Source organism: Sapajus apella, unplaced genomic scaffold (genome assembly GCF_009761245.1).
Source record: "Sapajus apella isolate SASKATOON/1434 unplaced genomic scaffold, GSC_monkey_1.0 scaffold157, whole genome shotgun sequence".
Taxonomy (NCBI): domain Eukaryota; kingdom Metazoa; phylum Chordata; class Mammalia; order Primates; family Cebidae; genus Sapajus; species Sapajus apella.
The window spans coordinates 930,201-945,244 of record NW_022437097.1 but is presented as its reverse complement, the minus strand read 5'-3'; the positions used below and the strand labels follow the sequence as shown (position 1 = coordinate 945,244).

Here is a 15,044-nt window from a genome sequence, read left to right as displayed (position 1 = left end):
TTGTTAAATGTATTCCTAAATGTGATTTTTATAAATGTGTTAGTGTGTACATACAAACCAATACTAAACAAGAAAGAAAAAAACCCTTATCAGACCATATATTGTGAATTTGAGTTTTAAAGAATTAATTAAATATGCAGGTAATGAACTTTTCAGGTACTCTCTAATTGAGATAAGAAGATATACCCTAAGATTTTGTACAAAGCTGGCTTGCAGATTTTTTATCATCATTAGAGTTGAGACATCGCCTCTAAATATGTTTATTTAAAATGTTTTAAAGATAAGCTGATATTTTCTTCACAATATTTTGTCGCAAGCACTTTCGAGCACAAATGTGCCTGAATGCAGAATTGTCAAAACCTGCACGGAGAATTCTGACTCTGTGCTTGGCAGTTTCAGCATAGGCTTTCTGCTGTTTTCTTGTCTGAAGTTTGAGCACACGAATAAGAGAAGGAATAGATAGGAGACAGAACTGTTACCAATAACCCCTGATTCTGGGCTCTCAGCGTTGCAGGTGGCGAGCTGTTTGACTTCTTAGCTGAAAAGGAATCTTTAACTGAAGAGGAAGCAACGGAATTTCTCAAACAAATTCTGAATGGTGTTTACTACCTGCACTCCCTTCAGATCGCCCACTTTGATCTTAAGGTATGTTTCAAGGTGTGAGCCAAATGGAAGCTTGTGCGGATCACAGCCTTGGTTGTTTCTCTGCTAAGAAAAATTGAGGCATCTGAAAGAGTTACCTTATTTTTCCTGTACCAGTTTAACAAACAGAATTATCCATATAAATCAGCAAGCATGGAATACGTACCTCCCACTGGGATGGCTAATCTTTTGGTGGGACAGAGGCTTATGACAATTGATTACATTCTGGAATTCTTGGTAAAGAATACAAGGGGTCTTAGGAGCCAGGTTTTATTAGTAAAGGGGATACTCTTGGCTACTGGGACATTAGCCAGCAGCCAGTGACTGGCACCGGTTCCTTGTGTGGCTCTGGGCATGTTAAGATAGAAACTGTGTTGAGTGATGCAAAGGCTTACGGCCTGACTGTGTCACCAGTAATCAAGCACACCAAACTCACATTGGCTAATTGGGACGTTTGCCCGGCTGGATGCCCGACGTTGTTGGAGATGAAAGGGCATGTAAGCTGTCATCTCAGCTATGACAGAGGTGTGGCCTCTTTGGGAAGGGAGGACACATCAGGAGCAATAGGAAGTGGCAATGATGGGAAGTTCTAGTTCAAGGCAGCAAGAAGCAGCCTGGTAAAGCATTGTGTACTCTATCCAAGTGGATGATTCAGACCAGTAGAGCTGGGACAGGATTTCAGAGGAAGGATTTTCCCCATTCTTATTGTAGTAGAGCTATCAGTGTCCCATTCATGTCCCCCCTTGTCCCACAAACACATGCACAGGCACACACTCATATACAGCCTAAACAGGGCTTCCTGCAAATACCTGTGACTCTTCCTGGCATCTTGTTTCTGGCCCTGGGAGTTATAAATGAAAAAGAAAGATTTCCGCAAAAGCAACCGCCAGCAATGGAGGATGGAGAGATGGTGGATGAAGACCCCAGCTCCCTCATGCTGCAGTTGGAATAACACTGAGTTCTCATTTTTCTCTCCCATTCCCCCAGTTACCCCCACCTTGATAGGACACCTCATAGAAGCTTCCTGTTTCCTGTATTTCCTTCCCAGGTGTTTCCTGGTGTCCCCTCCCACATAACCCACTTGCATCTGAATCCTTGTCTCAGGGCTGCTTTAGAGAGAACCTAGAGCAAAACATGTATTTTCCTGGTGTTCTCATTCAGCCACCCTTTCTACCCTAATTTTTGGCTTTTTTTTTTTTTGGGAGAGAAGAACTATTCTACCATCTTGTCCTCAGCATAACATATCATAGCTTTTTGTTTCTCTCTCTCTTTTTTTTTTCAAGCCTGAGAACATAATGCTTCTGGATAGAAATGTCCCCAAACCTCGGATCAAGATTATTGACTTTGGGTTGGCCCACAAAATTGACTTTGGAAATGAATTTAAAAACATATTTGGGACTCCAGAGTTTGTCGGTAAGTTTCTTTGCTCTGTGGTCATTTACATCTCATGAACATTATTCTGGCAAACCTTCCCTGCTGGAAAATCCTTTCCCTGGTACATGTTTCTGGTTGTTGCATGAAGATAGAATCGGTTAGTTTGCTTCCTCCCAAGCTAAATGAGTGTTTGTTTCCTCTTAGCTCCTGAGATAGTCAACTATGAACCTCTTGGTCTTGAGGCAGATATGTGGTAAGGAGCTTGTCCTTGCTGTTGCTTTTCTTTCTGATGTATTTGACTCCTCTACTGATGTGCTTTTTTTGTTTTGTGTTGTTTTTAGGAGCATTGGGGTAATAACCTATATCCTGTAAGTATCAGAATTCACAATCATACCCTGTTCTTTTCTATAAGACCATAGATTTAATTAACCATTAAATGTGCTGTGTTGATCTCTTCAGCTTATGCATGCTTTTGATGTAAACATATTCATTTTACACCCCCAAAACATGTTTAGTTTATACTAATTAAACATTTTCTCCTAAATTGAAATGAGTCATGAGAAACTGTAGCATAATCGCTAGAGGAAAGCGTAGCTGTCCATCACTGCCGAGAAAACAGGCTTCCTTTAAACTCACAGACGCTGTTCCAAATTAACTTGTTAAGTGAATCCTTTTGCATTAAGCTGAAGCTTGTGACAGTTAAAGCCCTGTGAAATATAATCAAACTCTAAAGTGACTATTCAAGCACCAGATTATAATCGTATTCCACACTCCAGATGTTATAGGTGCAGAATGACAACACAGGGGGTCGTCATTAATGTTCTGTGCCCAACTTTATTTTTAACAGCCTAAGTGGGGCCTCCCCATTTCTTGGAGACACTAAGCAAGAAACGTTAGCAAATGTATCTGCTGTCAACTACGAATTTGAGGAAGAGTACTTCAGTAATACCAGTGCCCTAGCCAAAGATTTCATAAGAAGACTTCTGGTCAAGGATCCAAAGTGAGTGTCCACGTTCCTGAAAGGCGCTCGGCCACGGCCTCAGCCAACCGTGAACCTGTACCTGTTCAAAACACGGGGCCACATTTCCCAGACCCTGCTTGCTTCATCTGCCAAAGGGCAGCATGCCATGTGAAACGCTTCAGAAAATGCACGCAGGGCCCTCTGCCCCCACTCAGTCAGTCCCTGCAGTCACAGTGAAATAATCACAAAAAGACCGATGTCGTTTTTGGCCTTCTTCCCTGCACTGCATTTTCCAGAGTGTCTGCTTGGCAGGCCCAGCCAGCATGAAAACAACCTTAGCATTCGCTGCTGTTGTCACAGCACTTTTTTCTTTCTCCCCCTCCCCTCAAGGAAGAGAATGACAATTCAAGATAGTTTGCAGCATCCCTGGATCAAGGTGAGTTGCATATTACGTCAGTGTTTAGATCACTTTCTATGTGATTGGTTCGGGCACTCTGGTATTCGTGTGTCTCAGAGTACTGCTAACTACAGGTCACAGCTAGAGTGCTGAGTTTGCTATTTGCGTCATATTTTAAGAAAAGCTGATAAATTAGACTGTAACTAATGATCTCAGAGGTGGGGAGAGAGGAATAAGCCATCACGGAACAGCATTGTCAAAGGTCAAGTCCACTCAACAGCCATGTTTGGTGTGACCTGTGGGGTGTTGGCCCAAAGAGTATATTTAAAATTTTATGCTGATTCCAGCATGTAAACATCAATCAAATATAGATTTCCAGCTTCTCTTGGGAAACCTGAAGATCTGCTGACACTGAGCCCTCATTCCACATGGCCTCAGGAAGTGGTACAAATAACTTGGTGCTAGGGCATGGGGCCCCTGGCACATGACACCTTTACATTACCTGCCTGACCTAGTTGACTTTTGGATTGCAATTGCTTCAATCCAGGGCAGAAAGGACTAAGGGTGGGAAAGTGTGACAATTACAGAATAAAATCATGAAACAAAGAAGTGAGCATCACAGAAGCAGGCTTTGGGGGCAAATAGCTTTGCTGTGCAAGCTCCCAGAAGTTACCTGCGCTCTCCTAGGCACCTGTGGCGTCTCCTCCTCCCAGAGGTCAAGGACAAAAGTTAAATGCATCTACAGAAAAAGATGCAATTGTTTGTTGTGGAGGGCTTAATAAATTCTGTTTCCTGTGTAGAGCTGTGTGTGTCAGGGTTCATCTCCTCTGATATGAACAAGGAATTCTCCTGCTGTAGGCCACACTAACTTTGCTGACCCCTGAGATCCTTCCCAGCTCTAAATTACTTGATAATACCCAAGTGCAAATATCTCATAACATAGCCTCATCATGAATCTTCCCATTCCCTAACTCTCAGTGTGGAAAGCTGTGATTCAGCTTGACCCCAAGCTCTACTTCTCCCCAGTGTTTACAGATGATACAAAACCCTCAGACAAAAGAGTGAGCCGCTAAGACAAGGTGCCTAGGTGTGGTATGTTATTCCAACTTCTCATGCTAATTTAGTGAGGTGAATATGTAAGCATCCTGAATTAGGAGATGTTTCAAAACATTGTCACATAACACATTTTAATAATTTGAGAGCTTTAATTTTTTGTTCTTGGATTTTTATTTTAGCCTAAAGATACACAGCAGGCACTTAGTAGAAAAGCATCAGCAGTCAACATGGAGAAATTCAAGAAGTTCGCAGCCCGGAAAAAATGGAAAGTAAGATTGTTTGTTGTGGGGAGATGAACAAATTCTGTTTCCTGTGTAGAGCTATGTGTGGTCAGGATCCACCTCCTCTGACACTGGCAATATGGAAAATACCTCCTTTCCTCTTTCCAATCACTCCGTAGTCTTCTGCACATTGCTCTATTTTCAAGAACAACCCAAAACAATATTTTAGTTTAACTCATCCCATTAAATGTAATTTTGTGCTTTTTAAATCAAAACCACCTTCAATGCAAATTTTTATAGCAGTACAATAAAATTAAAGTGAAATCTTTTTCTAATACTACAAGCCACATTTTAAATAAGTTCATTCTTTGTGGTAAGCAGCATGAGATTATATTTGTGCTGTGCCCTGCGTAAGTGGTTCCCTCAGCCCAGCCTGTATCTGTGAGTGGTTGGAGTGGGTGTGGGGCAGGGCCATGAGCATTTGCCGTGTGGCTCCTTCTCCCTCCTCAGTGTGGATGGCCTCCACACTGGTGGGACACAGCTCTGAAGCCATTGCAAACATCCTGGAACAAATTACACTTCAGCGCTAAGAAGGTGATGGGATGGTTTCCTGTGCCCAGGGTCATGTCACACCCAGAGGAAGTGGGTACCTGCCATTTCTCCCCAGCTGAAGGCCAGAAATGTACCTCATTTTTATACCTACCAATTTTGGGGTGCCATGGTAGGGATGAGGAGGACCACAGCACCAGACTCTCAAAAAGTCCTTAGAATTAGGCTTAAAATGTAGAGAGAATGAACACGCATTTCTCTTTCTCTCTCTCATTCTTTAACGGTACTTTTACCTTTGAGAGTGAATGCAGAGATGTGTGTTCTTAGACTAAGAGGTCCCCCACATGTTCACTTCCAACAACTGTTGGGTTTTGGTCATCACGTTGTCTGCCATCACTGCTTATGTAGCACCAAGGACACAGAGCAAGGCTCCTGCATTCTATGCCTCTCTGCTGGGGACCTGCAAGGGTCAGATCACCTTCTCTAAAGAGCAGAGAAGAAAATACATAGACAGAAGGGACGTGGGGTGTCCGGCCCTATAGTTCAATAATGAAATACGGGAGAATCTCTATATCCTGTTGTCTTGATTCATAAGAACTTTAAAATTATTATTTAAGCAAATATAGCCCAACCTGCTATAGGATTGCCCACCCTGAGAGAGTGTGTGCTGTCGGCAATGAAAACGATCTTGAAGGCTTTGTGGTTTTTGAACTCATTTCACAATTGTTACATAAGCTGTCTCTCCTCCTCTCACCCCACCTTTTTTCTCCCCACCCTCCCTTTTTTTTAAAAAGCAATCTGTTCGCTTGATATCACTGTGCCAAAGATTATCCAGGTCGTTCCTGTCCAGAAGTAACATGAGTGTTGCCAGAAGCGATGATACTCTGGTAAGCAAACCTGTGTGCCCTGGTGCTCCTTTCTCCGCCCTGGGTGCTCAGAATGTCCAAGCTGTTCTATTTGTTCAACCTCCCAGGAACCCAAAGTCGTGGAAATGGCAAGCCTATTCCTGATCCCCTCAGAAAGATTTGGGGGTGCTGATTTTATGTACCCTCTTGCTTTCCTCTTTTTTCCTCTTTGATTTGGATGGTACTGTTCCCCCCTCATAGCCCCAAGCCTCTAACACTCCCCTCCACCTTGATGCAAACGTAGGCGCAGAGGCCCCCCACGCACACACACACAGCAAATGCAAGTACACACAGGCACACGCACTGGTAGTTTGGTAAGAGAGAGTCTAGCCAGCAGAAGAGAAAAGAGCTGATTCTAATTTGCATGAACTGTAGCCGCTGACATAGAAGAATCTCGATTCATAGTAGCACAGAAGGGACAGACAGCCGCCACCCCCTTCCCACACACACGCACCAGAGAATCAGGGAAAATGCAGTGTTGCTTGCTGGTGTGTCTTCTAGCAGACCAGAAGGCCAAACCCACTTGCATTATTGCTTTGGAGTTGACTGCCCAAGGCCCTTGAGAATAACTCTGACTTCCTTAGTTTTCATGTGAACTCTGACAGAGTGGCAAAGATTTATCACATTTGTTGTTCAGTACTCTCTAGTTATTTTTCCTTTGTAATTAGAAATGCACTCATTTTCCAGTTACTAGCCTTTATATTCTTTATTTCCCCCTCAATCCAAACTGAAACCTAATCACGGATTAGCTCTTCAGATAGGAGTGGAAGCATCCGAATTCAACAAGACTTTCCCCTGACAGTCAAACAACAGGGCTTTGTTAAGTCAGGAGGTAAAAGGGACTCCAGAAAAGGCAGGCTCGGTCGCCCTGTGGGAACTACCCTGCCCCTGTAACTGAGCAGTCAGCATCTCCCCGGAGGAGTCCAGTACTTCAGGGTGGGAACTGCAGACACCAGCTCCCCTTTTTTCCCCTTAAGTTAGTAGCTTCAATGAGGCTCCACATCTAGCCTTGTGGTGTGAAATGGGAATGGAGATGTTTTTTTTTAAAAAAAAAAGCAAAAGAGGCCACGCACGGTGGCTCACGCCTGTAATCCCAGCACTCTGGGAGGCCAAGGCAGGGGGATCACGAGGTCAAGAGATCAAGACCATCCTGGCCAACATGGTGAAACCCCGTCTCTACTATAAAGTACAAAAAATTAGCCGGGCATTGTGGTGTGTGCCTGTTGTCCCAGCTACTCGGGAGGCTCAGGCAGGAGAATTGCTTGAAACCGGAAAAACGCAAGCTGCATTGAGCCGGGATCACCCCACTGCACTCCAGCCTGGCAGTAGAGACTCTGTCTCAAAAAAAAAAGCAAAAGAGAAGCAGGTTAGGGCAAGAAGAGAGAGAAGAGGAGGCTTAGTTTGGAAATTGTTAGAGGGTGGTTGTGCAACCAGCATAAAGACAAAAACTTGACTGTAAGTAAGATGATGAGAATGATTAAAGATTGCAAATTAAAATCGCTCTAAATATTCAACTGGGAGACAACACATGTGTCACAGTGAAAAGTTTAGGGTAGGGGAGGGACCAGGGGTCTTGCAGGAGCTCCAGGTGGAAGGATCCCTTCCCAGAAGTCAGATTCCCTCATCTCCATATTCTAATCATGGAGATGAGTCACAACAATCTGCTTTATTCCTTGTTTTCCCCATTTCTCTTGACTTGCACTTTCATGTAAATGCCTCTTAGTCATTGACTTGAATTGTGATAGAAAAGCAAAACCAGTGGCATTCTTAAACATGCATTTTATACAAATATTACTAAAACCCACATGAAAAGTGTTTGGATTCAGATCTATAAAGAAGAGAAGGCAGATGGGGAGAAACGCTTTCTCCAATTCTCCCCCAACAAACAGAGATTCAGCCTCTGTAGGTATACTTTTCCAGATCTGAATTTTCAGTGGTCATACTTCTATGTTTATAAGTTCAGAAATTTTGTTTAGGATTTTTCTAGCTGATTGTTTAGTTTTTATGTGAATTTTGACAGAGTGGCAAAGATTTTGTTCAGTACTCTTTGGTTATTTTTCCTTTGTAATTAGAAATGCATCAGCTTTCCAATTTCTGGCCTTTATTTTCTTTACCTAGAGACTATTTCTTTTTTCTTTTTCTGTTTTTGTTTTTTTATAATTGGGACCAGCTTTCAGAGAATTGCACCATGTTATTCTATACCTAGTGATGGAAGAACTTCAAGTGATCAGAAAACAATTCTGTAATTGGAAAAATTGCAAATTGAGAATATCTTATTCAAAATCATCATCTCTTTGCTTCAATAGGTTTTTCTTTTTCCTTATCCAGAGTCTGTGCTACACCTAAAAATTTTCTCAGTGGTTTTAGTAACTTTATTTTGACAGATTCTTGAGATAAACAGAAAGGGTTATTTGTCATCATTATTTGAAATCTGGATCTTGGACACTGTTTGCTCTCTGGGTTATACTGCAGGTGATGTTGAAGCCCAGGTAAACAGTAGGTAGTGCTCGTTTGCAACATGGAAGGAGCAAAAAATTCCCTCCTAGGTCCCTCCATGATTGTGGACTTGAGGAGTAAGTGGCTTACTTTCTCCTCTGAATGCCCCTGTTAGCAAGTGAGCACAGGTTTCTTTTATGTTGGTAAGAAAATCATGGCTAGCAGTGTAACTATTTTCATCTTGGTTGTCTTTTTCAAGGATGAGGAAGACTCTTTTGTGATGAAAGCCATCATCCATGCCATCAACGATGACAACGTCCCAGGCCTGCAGCACCTTCTGGGCTCGTTGTCCAACTATGATGTTAACCAACCCAACAAGGTCTGGTTCTGTTCTGCAGCATAGTGGAGGGGTGGGTCTCTGCAGCCTTGCCCTTCCATATCCAGGAAAAGACCTCATCTGCTTCTCCATTTTCCCTTCCAATTGGAAGCTCCATACTGTGGGGAAAATCACTTCTGTTTAGAGGGTAATTTGAGTTACAAATAAGGTCTTTTTGCATTGAAGGGCCTTCCTTCATTCACGTATTGCATCTCTACCCATGAAATTTTAGATCTACTCATCTTGCTAATGAAAATGTCCCCGATGATGAGAATCTGGAAGAGGAAGGAAAGGTTTTATGTCCTTCACCTGCCTTCCCTTCCTGCCATGCAGCGGTAGCTCTGTCTGTTGAGACAGGGGAGATGTGTGGGAACAGCAGTCATCGTTTAGCTTTTCCTTTCCTAGCAAATCTGAAAATTAGTAATTTTTTTTCTTGCCTGTTCTAGCACGGGACACCTCCATTACTCATTGCTGCTGGCTGTGGGAATATTCAGATACTACAGTTGCTCATCAAAAGAGGCTCAAGAATCAATGTCCAGGATAAGGTCATAATTGTTTTATTGAAATGAATTGAATTTTAAAGTATTTTCCAATGTCTCTTAATCATAGGGGTAACAGAGGGAAAAAATGTATGTCCTAATTTGTTTCTGAGTTTCCTGTTAAGGAAGATGAGCTGCTTAAACAGCCTGGTACAGCCTGACACATGCGTTAGAGAGGCAAGCATTTATCCTCCCCTTGGCTCCACTGCTTGACATCAGCATTTCTTTGTACACTACCCAGATTTTACTTCTTACCAATCACGTTTACTCAACAATGTTAGATGTCAAACGTGAAAAGGTTTTATTATCTAATTATTCTCATCAGAAATGTGTTTGCCTACTGCTGTAGACGTCAGCAGAGCTGTAAGTGGAACAGATCTAGCCCTCTGCAGTAAGGGAATTCTAACCAGAGGGGGAGATAAGAGTTTATATTTACTTTGAAATCATTTTAGATTTACAAAAAAAAGTTGGAAGAGTAGTTCAGAGAGTTCCATCCTACACCTCACCCAGGTGCCCCTAGTGCTAGCATTGAGTTTAACCATGGTACATTTGTCAAAGCTGTAAAATCGAATGAGGGTTTTATTCCTTAGGGAAGTTGCTCCTTTGGGGTTTGTCATCATGCAGGAAGGGAAATACAGTGACTCTTAGGGATGCATACATCCAGCTTTGTCGGCTCTCTAGAAATGTGACCCCAGGTTGGTTTTCCTGCAGGGCGGGTCCAATGCCATCTACTGGGCCGCTCGGCATGGCCACGTCGATACCTTGAAATTTCTCAATGAGAACAAATGCCCTTTGGATGTGAAAGATAAGGTAAGGCCACTTCTCTTAGGAGGACCATGAGGAGGTAGTAAATGGATGCATGTGAGTGCTGGTATACCAAGTTCATTGAGACCCAGAGGAAAAGAATCAGGACCAGTATTCAATTCACCTGCAGAAAATTTAAGTCTGAAATTTCTTGTTGCCTGTGGCTTGATCTAATATTGGAATCAGCCTTAAGCCAAAATCTTTCAGGTAGTTGCCATAATATGCACGTATTTTATAATCCCCATAACAAAAAAACCTCAAAGTTCTAGTAGAAAGACAACTAGACAGAGACCTCAGTCCCAATTCAGTTTTCTTACTGATTCAACTTCATGCTTTTAAGCAGATCTTTCCTATTCTTCTCTTGTTTGACGCAGCTGATAGTGCTGACCTGATAATCACAGAAACTAAAGGATACATAATGAGACAATGCATATAAAGTAATAAAGTAAGGGGTTTTTTTTGGCACAACGGCGTTATAAAAGTTATTGATTTATCAAGATACCTTGCTTTCATATATGTGTATTTCATTCAGTTCACACAACAATCCAGTGAATTAATTGGCTGTGCTGGAACCTGAACCTGGGATTCCTCCATTCTCATCCATTATTAATTCAGCTGTACAATGTTTCAACTGTACAATTCAACTGTACAATGTACTTCTCTGCTTCCAGTACTGGCAGACTAATTTGACATGCTTAGTAAAGCTGCCACACACAGTTGCATGGGTTATGCACTGCACCATATCTGAGGGGTAACAGTCACATCAGAGACACACATATATTATGGCAGTTGTCTGGAGGTGGTAACACTATATCTTGTTTTGTCTTCTTAAAATTTATTTATTCCGATGATTGTCTTTGGGCTGGATAGAAGTAAAGTATCTCAAAGGATTTGCACCTGTTACTAATTCACAGAAAGTCATTATATGGGCAAATAGTGATGTTCTTTAAAATTTCTGAGAATATAAGAAAATAAGTTTCTAATCATAGGCAATGAAATGAGAAGCTTGTTAATAAATAAAATTGTTCCTTTAAATAACTGCTGAATGATGAACCTAATAGTAGAGATAGAATGCTGTGTTTAAAAAAAAAACCATGGCCAGGCACGGTGGCTCACACCTGTAATCCCAGCACTTTGAGAGGCCGAGGCAGGCGAATCACGAGGTCAAGAAATCAAGACCATCCTGGCCAACATGGTGAAACCCTGTCTCTACTAAAAATACAAAAAAATTAGCCAGGCGTTGGGGAACATGCCTGTGGTCCCAGCTACTCGGGAGGCTGAGATGGAAGAATCACTTGAACCCAGGAGGTGAAGGCCACAGTGAGCCAAGATTGCGCCACTGCACTCCAGCCTGATGACAGCACAAGACTCTATCTAAAAAAAAAAAAAAAAAAAAATCACGCAGCAAGTAGTCTCAGTACATAAAAAAGATTGAGAACAGCCATCAAGGAAAAGGGAGAGCCCTCTCTGAGTCATTTGCACTTCACAGGAGGAGCCAAGTGTGTAGGTTTAATAATCACTGGGTGGTGGACACCCCAACCCCAGTCCCTGTCCTAGCCACTGTAGGGGCACGTGCCCAAGGTGGGTAGGTGGGACCAAAGGGGATGGAGTAGAAACAGGCAGGCTTGGGTGTAGGTCTTGGGTTCTGGTCTCCGTAGTCTCTTCACAGACATGGCTCTGAATCATCAGCTCCTTTTCTTCTGCAGTCTGGAGAGACAGCCCTCCACGTGGCAGCTCGCTACGGCCATGCTGATGTGGCTCAGTTACTATGCAGCTTCGGCTCCAATCCCAATTTCCAGGACAAGGTGGGTCATGGCTGGTGTCCTTCCTTCCTCTGCTCTGTACATGGATGTACAGTACAGGCAGCCAGATGATACAGTCGGGGCCTTTACAGTTTTATGCAAGTTAGGTTTTCTTTCTTCCACTACAGAGGGCAGGGACTCAAACAGAAGTACTGCCAAGGTGTGCAAGGTGCGAACGCCAGGATCGGGTCTAACCACTTCATTCATTCATGCATTCAATCTGCTGAACAGCCCTATGAGGTTGTTACTATCATGCTCATTTTAGAGATGAGGGAACTGAGGCAGGGAAAGTTTCTGTAATTCCCCCAGGCTCACAAAACTCAGGAGTGGTAGATCTGGGGCTTGAACACACACAGTGTGGTTTCAGTCCATATTTGTAACCACTGAACTAGGACGGCCTCTCATCGGCACATAAATGTATCTAACGATGTTGATCCTGAAGATGCAGGACTGGTCAAAATGTGGCTCTCCTAATCACTTCCTTACCAAAGCAACAATACTGCTACCACTCACCTTGTGTTATAAACATGACAGAAAGCTAGAGGCATCAAGGTTGAAATTCATGCTCAGAGTAGTTTCAGATAAAGCCAGCGAGGCACTTATTAGAAAGATGCTATAATGCACCTGCATGAAGGATCTATTGTTCAGAGAAGCAGGGCCCATGGTTTCAATGGGCTCCTAATAGTCAATTGTCAGTCATATGCTGAGAAAGCCAAATTCATCAAACATGCAAGTGTGGAGGACAAAAAAACTGAAGAAGGAGAGAAGTGAGATCTATCTCTTAATGGTGGTGGCTCACACCCATGTTGTTATTTCATTCCGGATTAGTATTTCACTCCAATACCTGTGAGCTCTTTCCCTCTGCTGCCTTGGTTGCATTTCTGCCAGATTTCACAGGGACTCTCACCTTGTTTTATACTTTCTTTCCTGTCATTGTGTTCTCCTCCTCTCTGCACTCATCTCCTTGACCAGGAAGAAGAAACCCCCCTGCACTGTGCTGCCTGGCACGGCTATTACTCTGTGGCCAAAGCTCTTTGTGAAGCTGGCTGTAACGTGAACATCAAGAATCGAGAAGGAGAGACGCCCCTCCTGACAGCCTCTGCCAGGGGCTACCATGATATCGTGGAGTGTCTGGCTGAACATGGAGCCGACCTTAATGCTTGTGACAAGGTGCTTTATGGGGGAAGACGTCATACACACTGGGTAGTGATCCAGGGGTCTAGAGGGATCACAAGGCTTCTCAGTTTGTTTCCATAAGATGACAAACTTGAATGCAGCCAACTGTAATTACCCCTTCTCTTCTCTGTTCCAACGATTCTGTGAACTTTTCTAGATTGTATTTAATAATTAATATTAATTTGTATCATGTAACAAAGTTCATGAATTTGTCAAATGACTTTGGTCTCTAAATAATTTTTAGCTTTTTTAGCTTTAGAGCTGGTACACTGAATCCAAGACAGTTCTCACTGGGGACTAACATTGGCAACATACTATTAATTTCTAGATGAACAAAGAAATAGGTGGTTTACTTACTTCTATCGTCTGCTGTGTTGTAAAAAGACAATAAACCACTCTTAGTTATCTGGCAATCTCGATTCTAGACCAGGTGTTCCATGTTTTTAATTAAGCAAATTTAGCATCATCTGTTTTTATTGTGATCTGTACTTAAAACAAGGCTGTGCTGTTGCTATATATAGTTAGATTGGGATTCTGTAGTTAATTTAATATCTGCCCTTTGTGAAGTTATTTTCTTGGTACAAAGCAATGGTTTTCATGGGCGGAGGGAGTTGCGATTTTGTCCCTGGGGGCATTAGATAATGTCTGGAGACACTTTCTGGTTATCATAACAAGAGACGGAGGTGCTACTGGCATCCCATCCATCCCAGCCAGTGGTGCTACTAAATATCCTGCAGCTCACAGAGCAGCCCCCTTGGCAGAGAATCACCCAGCCCCAAATGCTGATAGCACTGAGGCTGAGAAACCCTAGCACAGTCAGTTTTAGAAATGTTTCAGAACTCTCCACTCAGCTCCTAAAACTCAACACATCTATTCATCAGGGATTCTATAATAGGCAGAATGAATGCCCGGGCTGGTTTTTCATGGGATGCAGAGGTTAAGACATGTTAAATCTGCTTCTCATTTATATGACAGCCCTTGAGCAAGTTATTTCACAATACTTTCGCATTTTTCCTGGTGCAAAGTGAAATAATGGGCTCTCTATTAAGGAAATTGGCAAAGATTGCTAGGCAAATGTTTTTAAAAGTGTTTTACAAATGGTTTGATTAAAGAGGCCATTGGAGTATCAACAATTACTTATGCTCTATCTGATTGTACTGCCCAAGCCTAAATTAATCAAGCTGGTGCAGCTTAGGCTGTGATTATTTAGAGTGGAAGATGTAAAGCTCCCCATCCTTCCAGTCCTTACCCCTGCTATATGAGTATAGTTTCTTCATTTAAATCTTCCACTAGGCCTTTTAGTAGTGATCTTGTTGCCAATTAAAGTTCACCCAGTGGCGGCAGGAAAGATGGAGAGAAGGAGGTCACATGCCGACGTGAAAAGCTCTCATGATCTCTGGGGTTTGTTTCCAGGATGGACACATTGCCCTTCATCTGGCTGTAAGACGGTGTCAGATGGAAGTAATCAAGACTCTCCTCAGCCAGGGGTGTTTCGTCGACTATCAAGACAGGCACGGCAATACTCCCCTCCACGTGGCGTGTAAAGATGGCAACCTGCCTATCGTGGTGGCCCTCTGTGAAGCAAACTGCAATTTGGACATCTCAAACAAGGTAGGCACAGAGGATAGGATCCTTCCAGCTTCCAGCTGTGCCCATCCACCCGGTTCCGTGTCCCGATTCTGTGTCCATCCACCCTGTTCCGGTCCCGAGTCCGGTTCTGTGCCCATCTACCCGGTTCCGGGTCCCGGTTCTGTGTTCCTCCACCCGGTTCCGGGTCCCGATTCTGTGCCCATCCACCCGGTTCCG

At 43.0% G+C, this 15,044-nt stretch overlaps 1 protein-coding gene across 3 annotated transcripts in view; it reads left to right on the top strand.

Moving 5' to 3' along the window:
* The window catches only part of DAPK1 (death associated protein kinase 1), a 206,094-nt gene that overhangs the window by 138,966 nt on the left and 52,084 nt on the right, over nucleotides 1-15,044 (top strand). For all 3 annotated transcript variants that reach the window (XM_032266311.1, XM_032266310.1, XM_032266313.1), the window contains exons 4-17: nucleotides 507-645; nucleotides 1,926-2,055; nucleotides 2,221-2,269; nucleotides 2,358-2,384; nucleotides 2,864-3,016; nucleotides 3,368-3,413; nucleotides 4,610-4,699; nucleotides 5,995-6,087; nucleotides 8,801-8,920; nucleotides 9,364-9,462; nucleotides 10,168-10,266; nucleotides 11,967-12,065; nucleotides 13,035-13,232; nucleotides 14,652-14,849. In XM_032266311.1, the coding sequence (XP_032122202.1) occupies nucleotides 507-645; nucleotides 1,926-2,055; nucleotides 2,221-2,269; nucleotides 2,358-2,384; nucleotides 2,864-3,016; nucleotides 3,368-3,413; nucleotides 4,610-4,699; nucleotides 5,995-6,087; nucleotides 8,801-8,920; nucleotides 9,364-9,462; nucleotides 10,168-10,266; nucleotides 11,967-12,065; nucleotides 13,035-13,232; nucleotides 14,652-14,849 (1,540 nt within the window). The remainder of the gene's footprint in view (nucleotides 1-506; nucleotides 646-1,925; nucleotides 2,056-2,220; nucleotides 2,270-2,357; nucleotides 2,385-2,863; nucleotides 3,017-3,367; nucleotides 3,414-4,609; nucleotides 4,700-5,994; nucleotides 6,088-8,800; nucleotides 8,921-9,363; nucleotides 9,463-10,167; nucleotides 10,267-11,966; nucleotides 12,066-13,034; nucleotides 13,233-14,651; nucleotides 14,850-15,044) is intronic.